Source organism: Apaloderma vittatum, unplaced genomic scaffold (genome assembly GCF_000703405.1).
Source record: "Apaloderma vittatum isolate BGI_N311 unplaced genomic scaffold, ASM70340v1 scaffold14299, whole genome shotgun sequence".
Lineage (NCBI taxonomy): Eukaryota > Metazoa > Chordata > Aves > Trogoniformes > Trogonidae > Apaloderma > Apaloderma vittatum.
Window position 1 is genome coordinate 29,832 of NW_009735929.1, and position 13,594 is coordinate 43,425.

General features: G+C 39.8%; 1 protein-coding gene across 1 annotated transcript in view; it reads right to left on the reverse strand.

Moving 5' to 3' along the window:
- The window catches only part of LOC104279493 (ubiquitin carboxyl-terminal hydrolase 22-A), a 69,975-nt gene that overhangs the window by 16,055 nt on the left and 40,326 nt on the right, over positions 1–13,594 (reverse strand). Inside the window, exons 5-6 of the mRNA XM_009876791.1 lie at positions 12,200–12,369; positions 5,276–5,423 (exon numbers count right to left, since the gene is read on the reverse strand). Of these exons, the coding sequence (XP_009875093.1) occupies positions 5,276–5,423; positions 12,200–12,369 (318 nt within the window). The remainder of the gene's footprint in view (positions 1–5,275; positions 5,424–12,199; positions 12,370–13,594) is intronic.

Sequence of the window (13,594 nt, forward strand, 5' to 3'; positions counted from 1 at the left end):
ATCCAGTCTTGGGCATTTCTTGATGGGAATTTCGGCTAAATCTTACTGAACTTAAGATCTTTCTAAGGTCTCAATTATGCTAAGCTAATGAATAAAGCATACAGCACAGAGGCTGTACGAGAGATTCGTCACCTTTAGAAAAAGATCACTTATAAGCTTTAAAGACTACATGTGGATTTTCAAAAAGCAATTTAATTTTTTTTTGTCCTTGTCTTTAAAATTCCACTCTCCCTATTTACAGAAGCAATGTGCAACTGCCGTATCCTTGTAATCTGACCATCTGAAACATTATTTCCCTCCACTTTGTTTCAAGGGGGAAGGAGAGAAACAGCGTTTAGAGATTTCCCTGGACCACAGGTAACATCCCCGTGGGACACCTGGAACAGCCAGCCTTTCCGCCTACGGGAGAGAAGAATACTCCCTTTTCAATTATCCAAGTCAATTAGGATCAGCGATGGAAGGATCTCAGCAGAGCATCCTGCGAGCTTGTTCCCAGCCAAACAGAAGGGCATTACCCACTCAACATTATTTCCCATGACATTTGGTTGGAGAGGAGGGGGAAAGAAAGGAAAAAAAGTCAGATTACCACCTACTCACACTTGTCAATATGTAACAGATGCTGAGAGGAGGTATATTATGCAGCTGAGAACTAGAAGCCACTAGATTGTTGTGCTCAAGTTAAGGTTCTCTTCAACATTTCTGTCTTATGCTTCATACATTTTTGTTTTTAAAGCTGGTCATAATTCCTACTAGGGAAATTGGCAGCTTCTTCTAAGAGCTGGGACAGCACAAGACTAAAACCAAACTTGAAAAGACAGCAATGCACACACTAATGTAATTATGAGAAAGGCAGAAAACTGAATTTAAAAGGTTAGATTCAAATTAAATGCAACTGGTCTTAAAAATAACCCAGAAATTACTAATGCATCTATGCACCAACTAAGCATATTAACTTGTGTTCAAATATATAGGCATTTAAAACATTACTAAAGGTAAATCATACCTAACAACTGTGAGAACATTTATAGATTTTTTTAACATTGCTTTTGGTTTTGATATAAAAATAAGTAAGTTTTGCCTCCAACTTCCACTATGTATTTTAAATGAGAAAAAAGAATTTAAAAATTGCCAAGTTTTAAAAGGGGCATTTATCAAAACAAGACATTAGTGTTAACTTTTCTGCTTTACTTTGGCCCCCAGTGCTCTGAACAGGTGCTCGCTAGTCTTCATGACAAAGGAGCACACACAGAAATTTATACGGATCACAGCAGACAACACGTTTTGCAAGCATATGCTTTATCATTTCCTAAGAGTATCATGCAGAATCCATAGAGCAGGGCAGTGTTTTACTCCCAAAACTCAGCACAGCACTCTTGTTCTGTTATGGTCCCTAGCACCAAGCTCTAAGTTTGCTTTGTAGCATTCCTTGTTAAAGATGAATGCTAAGTGCTTCATGAAAACTACATAAATGAAGAATAATCAGCTTCAAAGTGCAGGTTTTTTTGTCGACAACTGTGTAACATTAGCTGAATAAAGTCTGGCATAAAAATACAGGGTTACTTCTATTTTTTTTAATCTTGCTTTTTGAACCTTTGTGTACAAATGCCCATCTCTGCCGCTTGCTTGTTGTTGCTCTTGCAATAAACAAATAAAAAAACCCCCACAGCTAGTGATTTCTCTGGTCTAAGTTTCTCCAAGTTCAAGTATGTCTGAGATAAAGCTGACGACAAAACATCTGGATGACTGGAACCTCACTGTCATGGGAGCTGGCAGAATCAGAACCCTGAATTTCTCCCAGAGCACTGATAAATTAAGCTTTATCTGCCATGTTGACTAAAAGCTGACCTAATGCTTTACAGACTGGGCAGAAATATCCAGTATTTACATTCCTCTAACAAACGAAGAGCCTTGGAACTCCTGAAGGATCCCACACGAAGAGGGGGGTACACTTGGCACTTGTTCTTCACAGAAGAGTAAGACCATGCTCAAGAAGAAGCAACAGATCAATGTCTGATTATTTCCAGCACCTTCCGTAATACAAACATATTCAGCGACCGAAAAATCGAGGTTGTCATGCATTTTAAAAATCAAATCAAGACATGATTGATGGCCATGACCTACACAAGCAAGGGTGTCAACAGCATTACTCTGGTGAAGAAGCTAATATCTGATGGAGAGGAAGCTGTGAGTCTCGTTGGAAGCTTTCTTGAGTGAGGAGGATCCCAAATGCCAACGTACAAAGACGCTGCAGAACTCCGAGCGCTATCAAACCAGCAACAGAGACCAGAACAGCACAAAATGCTGATACAACTTTAAAAGTCATTTATAGTGGCAATGTGGCAAAAATAATTCAGATTAAGAACATTCTTCCTTTTTTAGTTGGGAGTATGCACTTAAGGACAGACCTTGTGCACGCTTTGCGGCAGAGAAAGAAGAATAATCAACAGCTTAGCTTCCCCCCTATTCCTCCCAAAATATTCCTTTCCAGTTAGTTCTGCGAGTGCAAGGAGAGCTATTGTCCGAGACATGATTTACATGAGGCATCATATCCTGGGCTTCCAAAACTTCACAGACGCCAATAAAACAAAGTTATATTCAACCAGGATTAAAGCAAAATCAAACAACAACAACCACTCAAACCAAACAACTATCAGGGCCAGCCCATACACGAGTCTCAGGGAAGCTCATTTTTTGCTTCACAGGATGCAGTATTACAAAAATCTATCTTTAAGTGAACACCAAAACCATGTATTTTTCCTAATTTAAGCAATGGCATGTATCAATAATGAACCTATGCAGCTTCCTCTGACTTGCATTAGGACACTTCCTAGAAAGTTGCGTAAACAGAATGGAAAAGGGATAAATGACCAATGTCAGCCAAACAAATATCGCTGGATATTTATAGAGCTCTTAGTATAAGGAACATTTTCATTTGTATTGGTGCCTGAAGACTTGGTGATCATGAATTTTACGACTTCACTGTGTGTTAATCGTACAACTCGCTTACTATTGACTGGAAGCTTTAAAAGCTCTTTAGATTCAGTAAAATAAATATTTAATGTTGGCAAGGGAGGCATTATTTGCTTATCGTAGCCTTAGGACATATTCTCACTATTAGTAATAATATTTTCACATATGTATACTTCACATGTGTGTGTGTCTGTCTGTGTGCATACATAAGTAATGTAAGTGGGAAAACTTTCTCATTACATGGCAAACTAGTTCATTCCAAAAGTGGTTTATCATGACTTTACTTGAAATTCTAGTTTAGGTGAACTGGTTTGGTTCCCACACAACGGCTCAGCCACATCTTTTAAATTACCTTGATGTGGTATAGGTTATTCACCATAGTTTAACACAAGTCCATTGCTTCAGAAATAGAATTTAAGAATCTGAATGCACAGATGTCTAGGACGTAACGTGAATGCCTTCCCACTTGTGGTGCTCTAACGGTTTAGCTGTGTCCATGCAAGTAGTTCAATCTTAAAGAGTATCCATTAAACATCTGAATTTCAGTCCCTGTACTGAATGTTAACGGTACCTTTGCCACAATCCAAAACCCTCAGTACTAAAGATGGAAAAATGCTCAAGTTAATTCAAGCTGGTTGAAATCTCTATGAAACTTGCTATCAATTCAGAAATCAACGCTTTCAACAGATCTGTGCTACCCAACCACTGGTAAAAGAACCTACACACATGCTCTTTCTAAAGTATGTCTGGCATACAATTTTTTCAAAGTTATAGGACAGATCACAGTTTCATTTTCATTCAGGCTGGAGAGGCCAAGCAGAACCAGGAATAACGAAACTGTTGCAAAAGGTTGATTTTGTTGGTAAATGCAGAAGATACATCAGATAAGCTTCTTCATGTGAAGCCAAACCACATGTGAAAGTCTTTTAAGCCAAAAAGTCTTTTAAGATTCTTTATCAGTTTGAAAAGAGTGTGAGGACTTTCATTGTTCCAAGTTTTTTCTTTACAGTTCTGAGAAGAAAACTTTCCTCCTTCATGAGCTAATCAGGAAGTACAGAAGAAACATGAACATCATTTTATACTGAAGATGATGAAAAAGCTTCAAGATTTGTTAGACCAGTGGTTCAGAAACTTTGCAGGAACCAAGAAGTATCTCTTTTTGCAATTGAGTTTATTCAATATTAAGAAGTGAAAGGTCGGTATTTGGATAGACTCCATTCCTTAGAATACTTCAATGCTGCCCTAATTAAGCTTATTGAATTCCTGTGAGTGATTGTCCAGCAACAGATTATTAATAATTACAAAAGAACTCTTCTATCCTGGCGTTCAAAGTCATCTTTTTGGAGAAGATCCTTTTGGAGGACACCGATTCTGAATCTGAACTAGCACGTCTGCTACCATGCAAGACCATCTCAAAGACAAAAGCTTCAAAATGTTTTAACGAAGCAGTGGCAGCCTTCCCTTCCATAGTCCTCCAACAAAACAAAAAGTGAACCCCTAAGGGCCTTTTCTAAGAGCACTAGAGTGAAGTTGAGTGCTTTAAAGCTTATTTTTAGCGATTAAAGATTTTTGTTTGGTTTGCCATGATCAATCCTACCGTTTTGTCTATACAAGAAAAGTAAAAATTTCTGCACTTAAGTAAATCAAGATAGATCAAACATCCGCAGATTGGGAAACTGGTAGTTCAGATTTAGTTAACTAACATGAAATACATGATTTCCTATATTACCAAATCAATTCCAGACTGAGATACTTTGTCTCTAAAACCATGTCACTGAAGATTTTTACTGTACTGTACATTTATGTATTTTTATACACAGACATATAAAAGACACCAAAACCAAATACTATTTATTTTCTTTTTCACATTTCTGTAAGCAACTCGGTATCATAAATACAGTAGAATAATATTTAAGCAGAACAGCCATAGCCTTCCTTATGTTATTTTCATCAGTCCCATGACACACTGAGTAAGAGTTCTAACTACCTCAAGTATAAATAGAATTAAAATGGCAATTTAAAAGAAAAGGCAGTGACTCACAACCAGTAAGAGAAGAACACGATGGTGATTCAAATCAACATACAGGCTTGTCTGCTCCCAACCCTAGGTAATTTTTAACAGCGGGAACGGCTGATTAATTTATTTATAAATAAAGACCTTTTCCTTTAAGTCTACCAAACATCGTAACAGGAATTTGCTAAGACTGCTGCAGTGGAAGACGCTACGCTTGACTTAAGACGAGATTGCTCTACCTCCTTTTGATCCAATATTCCTTGTTGATTGAAGACTCAGGACAGGCCTTACCTTTGCAGTGTCTGTGTAGCACATCTAATGCAGCAATGAGGAACTCGTGTGCATCTTGTTGCTCGTACCCTGCTAAATGCCGTGCATGAGTCCATACCAGGTGCAATAACCTATATGGAATGTGAGGAGATCGGTGCCCAGAGTAAAACTGCTCAAAGCAAAGAAAAGGACATGACTGTTAAAAAGTTAGACAGCCTCCACGCATTTAATTATTAAAAACTTAAATGAGTGCAATCAGTCAAATAAATTTAAATCACTTAATTCGGGTAGCCTTAATAATAAAATATAGACACAGTTTTTTATCACAGATGACTGTAAAAGTGATCTTGGAACCAAGCACTTCAGTTTTCTCCTTTTTAAATTCCATGAATTGACAAGAAAAAGGCAGGAGGAGGGAAGGTGGACACAAATATCACTAAAAAATTCCTTACTGATACCATGGCTTTTACTGAAATAGCCTGCAGCGATAAAAAAAAAAAAGAAAAGAAACCTGTATTTGCAAGAGATCAGCAATTTTTTCACAAATTAAATTCCCCCCAAACCCAGGACAAACTCTGAAGATGAGGATATTAGAAGCCAAGTGTCAGGCAGCCCCTAAACCACACCAGAGTAACTCTGCATCCAATGGCTGTGCCCAGTCTATCTTATGGAAAAAATTCCCAGCAGAATAGCAGCCTCATGCCAGCTTTGGCCTTTCACAGCAGAGCCAAAACAGCACACAGCTTTAGAAACAACTTCACTCAGTAGAGCTGCTTGCAGAGCTGGAGGTACTGTTTTATTCACCTGTCCCCAAAATCAGCCCTCGATTACTGCTCCTGCCCAGAGGTCTGGTCCCAGACTAGCTCCTGCAGCTGCTTCTTCATCTGCTTCAGTCCAAATGTGATGAGCTGGCTACAGTAGCGACTGCAACTGCCCCAGGTGATTTTGCCAAAAGCATATTAGAGAGCGCACAGACAACGTATTCAGTCAGCAAAACCGTGATGTGGAACACCACTGCTGAGCGGTGACACGGCTGGGGAGTTAAATCAGCACAGAAGATGACAACAGGTAAACTGTCTACAGAAACTGATGCCTTTTTTTTAAATAAAAAAGGCCAAGTCCTACTTAAAAAAACCCAAACCCAACAACAACAAAAAAAACACCAAAAAACCCCAACCCCTTACTAAGGGTCAGTGTTCCCCAGGTTGAGGTTCAGTCCCGTCCTTGACCCTCTATCCACGTGCTACTGCTGCAACCCTTCGCCTGTCATTGTCCTCCCGGGTCCTCATTTCTGCTGCTGCCACCAATTCTGGCATCTGGAGTCTGAGGCTAAAGCCAACAGTCCCCTCTTGAGTGAGCTGATGTCTACACCTGTTCAAGAAGCCCTGTACCGCCACACCAGTCCCAAAAAGCGAAGCAGAGATGCTTGTGGTGTCCCCACAGGGAGGCAGAAAAGGTCCAGAGAGTTTATTCACTTGGCCTTTGGGTTGTATTTAAGGGAGTAGCATTTTAGTTTTCCTAAGTGAAAAATCTGTAAGTCATTTTGCTTGCCCCAGCCTTTGGAAAAGGTATGTGCCAGTAAAGGGTGACTGCAACACCACAATCGCATTTCGCCAAGACCCTGTCAAATCGATGGCAGCTTATTTTCAGTAAGCAGCAAACACACAGAATAAAACTAAGATTTAAAACCCCAGCAGTATATAATTTCTTGCTCTCATTGGAAAAGCAGGCTTCCTTCCCCAGCCTTTAGTTTCCCAGCCTTTAGTTTCCTCTGAGCATTTTCTATCAGTGCGAGCATGGGCATTGTGCTACAAACCTGCCTGGATAAAACATGCTGTATTTTAAGGGGCAGGAAGGCAAAAAGCATTACAACCATCTCATCTACTTCACATATTTGTACGTTTTTCTAAATGGTTTTAATGTATTTCCTTGCAAAGTATTTTCTTTTTTTTTTTTGTGAGCTCCACTTTTTCCAACCAGGCAGATACACCTCTGCAGGCAAACGCCACAAAATGCTTCTATAAATAAAAAAAATCAATAGTTAACTCTGATGCCAACAAGAATGACACCATGGGACTGGAGCAGGAGTATGGTAATTGAAATCTGCTGATGCAGCTGCTGCTCAACATAATTCAGGGAACTGCAGCAATAAAACTTCTCTCTTCTGTCACTCCTTACAATTAGTCCCAGAGCTCTCTGGTCAGTTTAACCAACAGCACTCTCCGTAATTACTCCACTGCAGACGCTAGACCTGGCAGCAGGTTTTACGTTCTCTAGTGCTTCATTAGGATTAGAAGTACCCAGCAAGAAGCTTTATCAAATTATTAGCTATTATGACACCAAAACTAGAAACGCACCTACTAAGGACACTGTTCAATGCACATGAGGGTGGGGGAAGCTTCACTGCTCTAATAAATCAAAAATGAAACAAAAGATCCCAAGCACATTCAATAGCAGGGTTTTAACCAGACTGTATAAAACATCCATCCCGTCTATGTCATTTCCTTGCTGCTGGGAAGAGCAGCCTGTCAGAGCCCTTCCAATCCACAAAAAGGAAAAAAGTCCACGTAAAGTCTTATTCAATCACTATTACACAAACCTTTTCATTAAAGTGTGCAAATATAAATAATGATGTATTTGCAAATCACCTTTAAAACACTTCAGCGGCACAATTCTGTCAAACACAAAACAATTTCTGTTTAAATTTGTTTTCAGTTCAGCACTATCAGTTGCTTATACTGAAGAGGACTAGTTCAAGCAATTTGAAAGTGCTTAGTAATACACTAATAACAATAAAATAACAACCAAAAAAAACCCTCAAAACACCAAACCAGGATTCAAAACCTCCAGTCTTACACACACACTAAGTAACAGTAACTTTCTTTTTTTGCATTTAAAGTTCTTGCTCTTGGATTCTACAAGGAATAACCTATAGGTGATAGAGGGAATTCTAAGTTTTGCATTTTGCATTATTGTTACTGAAACCATACAGATACCAGTCAGGTTTAAAATAAACTAAAAAAACACCAAAAAACCATGAAGACAAAAAGCAACACACCAGCACCACACACATCTGTACTTGCTCCTCCTCCTGCCGAACACACACGCACAGAAGTTCCCCAATTGCGTGAACAAACAGATACATCTGATCTATCCTGCACATCCATCAACTACACAGTCTCTCAACTTTGTAATTTAGAATTTACAGGCAGAAACCCTGTAGCAGGCTCTAGTCCAATTTGAGAAGTTAAAACCTCCTCTAAGAAAGTGGTTCTCAACTAAGACTTCAGACATTCTGAAAGCTGACAATGGAAAAAGGGAAGAGGTGACACACATGCTTTTTGGAATAAAAGAACACCTACAAAGGGCTATGGGTCAAGGAGTCAGAAAAAACATTCTGCTTGCATGCACTCTGTATGCTCAATACTTATTTCAGAGAAAAGATAATACTAAATCAGCAAAAACTCTGCATTTTCCATGATGAAATGCAAGGTCTCTGTCTCTGTAACGAGCCTTAACTACTTTTTTCTCCCCTGTACCTTTGTTGTAACTTATTTTATACAAAAGCCGTTTCAACAGCGCACCCTCTTAAGGTAGCAAAGCCATAAATCATCTCGTTCTTTTTTCCTTTTTGTCCTCACTTCTCAACTCTCCCCGTAGTTGTGCTGTGCACTTTGAGGATGAGTAATGATGGGAATAAAGAAGGTTTTGTTCTTTACATCTCCGCGCGGATGCGCTGCACTCTGCGATATTCCCAGGTATTCTTGCTATTCCAGTCACAGACTACACGGAGATACAGATCCCCTAAATCCTGCCATCCTGAACGGCCATTGTGTAAAGGATTTAGATAAACCTTAGGCTGCACACCATCTTGAAATTATTTTTCATTGGCGAAGCAAAACTAAGACGCAAATACCAGCAGGTAAAAAGTAGCAAACAAATCCTTTGGGCCAAAAGGCTCAATGAACGGATTCTGCGTGTTCTATCCTCCTTCCATCCAGTTTCACCACTATCTGTTATTCCCGAATCTGTTTCATTCCTTATGCAGTGTAAATCCTGTCCTGATTCTATGGAGAAATAGGTTTCAAGTAGCACAAACAAGAATGTTCATTGATGCAGTCAGATATTTTTAAAACAGAGATCAATGCTTGGCATATTTGCAAGAAAAACTACCAGGAAAAAACCTCAATTCTGAGAACCAGCTGATACTCATTACTCACCACCAACCTACTTCAAGGTGGAAGAACTTTGTAGCTTCCTATTTAACACACAAAAATCATACAACCTATATAACTAAATCATCGTAAAAAAAATTAAAAAGTGACAAGTGTTTTCTGTTTCAGAAGCAAAATAGCAAAACTTGCTTCTTTATGTATAGAAAGTTTCATATAAAAATCAAAGCTGTCTCTTTTTCTCCTGGACACTTCTTACTGGCAAGCAGCCACCAGATCCTCTGGCGTTCCATTTGCCTAAGATCACACCTTCAGAAAAAAAGGGTGGAGGGGAGACAAAGTTAACCCTTGCCCTGATCGTTTGTCACTGGGTAAGACGCCTTGAGATAACTCCATCCGATAATCCCGGTGGGAAAACAACGTAAAAACAAGACAGAACCTGACCTAAAGTCTCCCCAGTAATTCAATTACAAAGGAATTCTCAACTATAGCACTGAAGTCTCTACTCGTTCGCTTTCCTTCATCGAGGTCTCACGTCTGCAGAGACAGTGTGGGAATCTTCCTCAAAACCACTGCACAGAGCTGGGGCATGAAAGAACCAGTCTGCTCCAATATTGCAAGATTTTTGTTTTAATTCTGAACGTAGAGAAACTAAAACTCACCCGGAAACAGAACGTAACGAGTGCTGGCAGAGCTGTAAAGGTAACACGGGATTTACTGCCTGCAAGCTAAAATACACGGAGCTGGTCACAGACACTTCTGCTTGCGGAGGACTAAGCTCTACTTTGACTTCAAGGTGGTTCAGCCACATTTTGCTGCTCTCCCACAGCACACGGCTGCCCTATTTCAACGCAAAATAGGAGCAGAGACTACTGGACCACTGTCTACCCAGTCTGGCACCACAGCCGTGGTTCTCCTTTTCATATACTTTTCATGGTTTTCCTCACTGATACACCCTCACGTCACAGAACGTTAATTATGAGAACTAACGCCAGTGCAGGCATGAGTTTTAATTGGGGAAAATGAGGGCTGAGGTTCCCAAAGTTGCATGAAATACAACTGAAAGTAATGCGAACGCTGCGTTTCAGCCCCGCATTGGATAACAGTCTGTTCTTTTGTCACGTTTGCATAAAATCTAGTAAAAGGCATCCTAGGCCAGTAACAGGGCTCTGTGTACAAAAACGGAAATAAAAACCATTGCCTGGACAGTCTTCATCTTTCTGCCAGCCCCTCAATCTGTAATCTAATACTCATTTCCCCTTTCCCAAGGGACTTTTCTAAAAACATACGCGTGTAAACAAAATGCAAAGATATTCACCAGAGCAAGTTTTCATACAAGGTGATGAAATGCATCAAGATTGTAACAGTACCTTTTTTTACTTAAAAAGGCAAATAGTTAACTATATTAACAGCGTACAGCAAGCGGTATTTCTACACCACCAGTGCTTTTTTTTTTAATTTAGGCAGAGCGGTATTTCCCCATTTAACTGCACATTTGGTTTCAATAATCCTGCAGCTGCTACCTATTGGTATGCCTGCCTTTTGTTTTTACCTCCTTTCCCGTCAGACTCAGGAATAACTGAAAAATAAATCAGAAAGTAAGAAGTGTAACCTACAACTAATGACTGATAAGCAGCAGAGAAGTTGCAAATTCACATGAGTGCTGAGTATGGGCAGAAAATAACTTTGTACTGGAATGGCTAAGGGGGACTTTACATTCCATATACGATTAACTCACCTGCCATGACCAGAAAGAATCATCTTTGGTGAAAAATGCACAGAAGGAAAATCAAATTGAGAAACACGAGATAAAGGTAAAGCCATTTTTGGTTGGTCTCAGTTCGAATGAACTTCCACAACAGCTGCTTAGAGACAGCTCCAACTATCTTAAAGGCTCTGGGGCAGCACGTAGTATGTCTTTTTGCTGGGTTTTTGTTAGTTTTGTTGGGTTATTTCACTTACCATGAAAGTAGATCTATCACTGTGGGAAAGGCACAGAGCTGAATCTGTTTGTTTTTAAAGACTCATCTTAAAACTAGAAGCCCATGTCCAAGCATAATCCTTATATTACAGATGTGGAACTCAGCTAATAAAACTCTTTGGCTATTAATTAAGGAAAAAGCACAGACTAGGCCTCCAGAGAAAGGCACACGGCAACCAGTCACCCCAGTGAGAAAGGGAAAGAAGAGCAGCTCATCCTCGGAAGGTACAAAGTGTACCAACACATTCAATTTTCTACATCCTCCTGGGTGTTAACGGGTTTCCACACAAGAGATGATAGCAAAGATGTTTCTCCCTGTTAGAAAGCACTGAATGGAGGTCTTTAAAATATTTATACAGACCTACATAATCCAGCGTCTTAAACCACAAGGCTATATGCTATTGCTTTATTCTCACTCCCATCATCGCCCAAAGAGCCTGTGACATATTTTCCAGTTACAACTTGCACCTTTAATTAAAGCACACATTCAGCTTTAAGACTAAAGACTTGCAGCTCAGTCTCAGAAGAGCAGGCACCACTGTAATTATTTCCAATACCAGCTTTGCCTAAACAAGGATGACTTAAGAATAGGACTTAAAAGGCCAATAGTTTCATCAGTTGGGTATTTTTGACAGGGTCTTACACAATCGTTACTGCTCTGTTTGGCCACACCCTGAGGGGAAATATCATTTGCATTTCCTTTCTATTTGCAAGTTGAACACAATCCCTTTTGGGGTTCGAAACAGCCAGCACTAGCAGAAAAGCGATGCTATTGTGGCAAATGGCACTCACCTCCTGAAAAAGCGTAGACATTTCACAGACCAGACATGAGCTGGGGCTTTGCATTTCACATTTGTGCCTGTCGGAGAGGAAGAAATCTCGCAGCAGTGGAGTGTGGGTAAGTGCCTGGACAATACAGTTCATAAAACATGTGTTCCCAAGATTGATTAGCCCTCGTAGACCTAGAAAGACAGAAGGGGAAGGGGATACATAAGCATTATCAAGTTAACAAAATGATACATTTGCATTTTTATATAGTCTTCATAACACTGCCGCAGATTTACCGTATACGCACAGCTCCAAGTACATGGTTTTATGTTATTTGAGGTAGGCTATTGGGTCACAAGTCACAAGCTGCCAGAAGCTTTCTGAACTACAAGAGGACTTTTTTAAATTCTCAGAAGAAAGGAAACCTCGAAGTACAGCAACACCAATAGCATTGTTTGCAGTGGCTGTTCTGCTGTACGTCACCAAAACACGTCCCCTCCTCAGGCTGATATCAAAGTGCAATGACAACAACTGGGAAGTCACTACAGCAAGACATCAAGGCATTTAAATAAACCAATAAGTAAGTTTTCAGATGGTTTAAAAGGCTTTCCCTCATGCAGGTCACGGGTCAGAATAACGTTTTTGTATGGTTACAATTCAGCAATCATCTTTCTAAGTCAGGCAGCAAAGGAAACAGCCTCGACAAAACAGTCAGGCTGTGACATCCAATGCAAGTTTAGCACATCCTTTTCTTGGTACAAAACCCAAGATCCGAACAAAACAACCCTGAAAGAGAAACTCTGAACAATACTAGTTCCACCGCTGTTTGAGCTCAGCTAAACATTAATCTATGGTACGCATCAAAAGCTTCAACGTGGCATACGAGGATTCATCACACCTTAAGTGAAACGTTCAGTAATGCCCAGAGACGATTTCTTGTACTTGGAAACCAAGATGCTTAAAGGAAAGCTCTTCTGTTGCACAACAGAAGAGAGGTTAGGAGTGGGGAAAGCTTTTCAGTCATTTGCAAAGTCTAAGCAAGAAGAAAAACATGCTCAAATCCTTGAGTATTCTTCCAAAGTTAAGGTAACACTCCCATACAGGAGTGCTAAATGAGAAGCGCATTGGTGTACAAGAATGCTTATTTTTAATCAAAAACTTACTTTGAAACGAGATAAAATGCACTGAAAGATACAATTCTGAAATTAATTTAAAATTAAGATAGTTCTCTTCTGCAACATAAATGGGATTATTACACAAACGGTGAACAAAAAAACCCCCCAAGATTACTTGACAGAGAATGAAGAATTTCCTTGCCATTCCGGGGAGGGGGGGAAAGTATCAGCTGGCAATGCTGTGGTAATTACAAATGGTGCAATTCCCTTGCAGTACACCAGATAGTGCTCAAAGGGCTCTTTA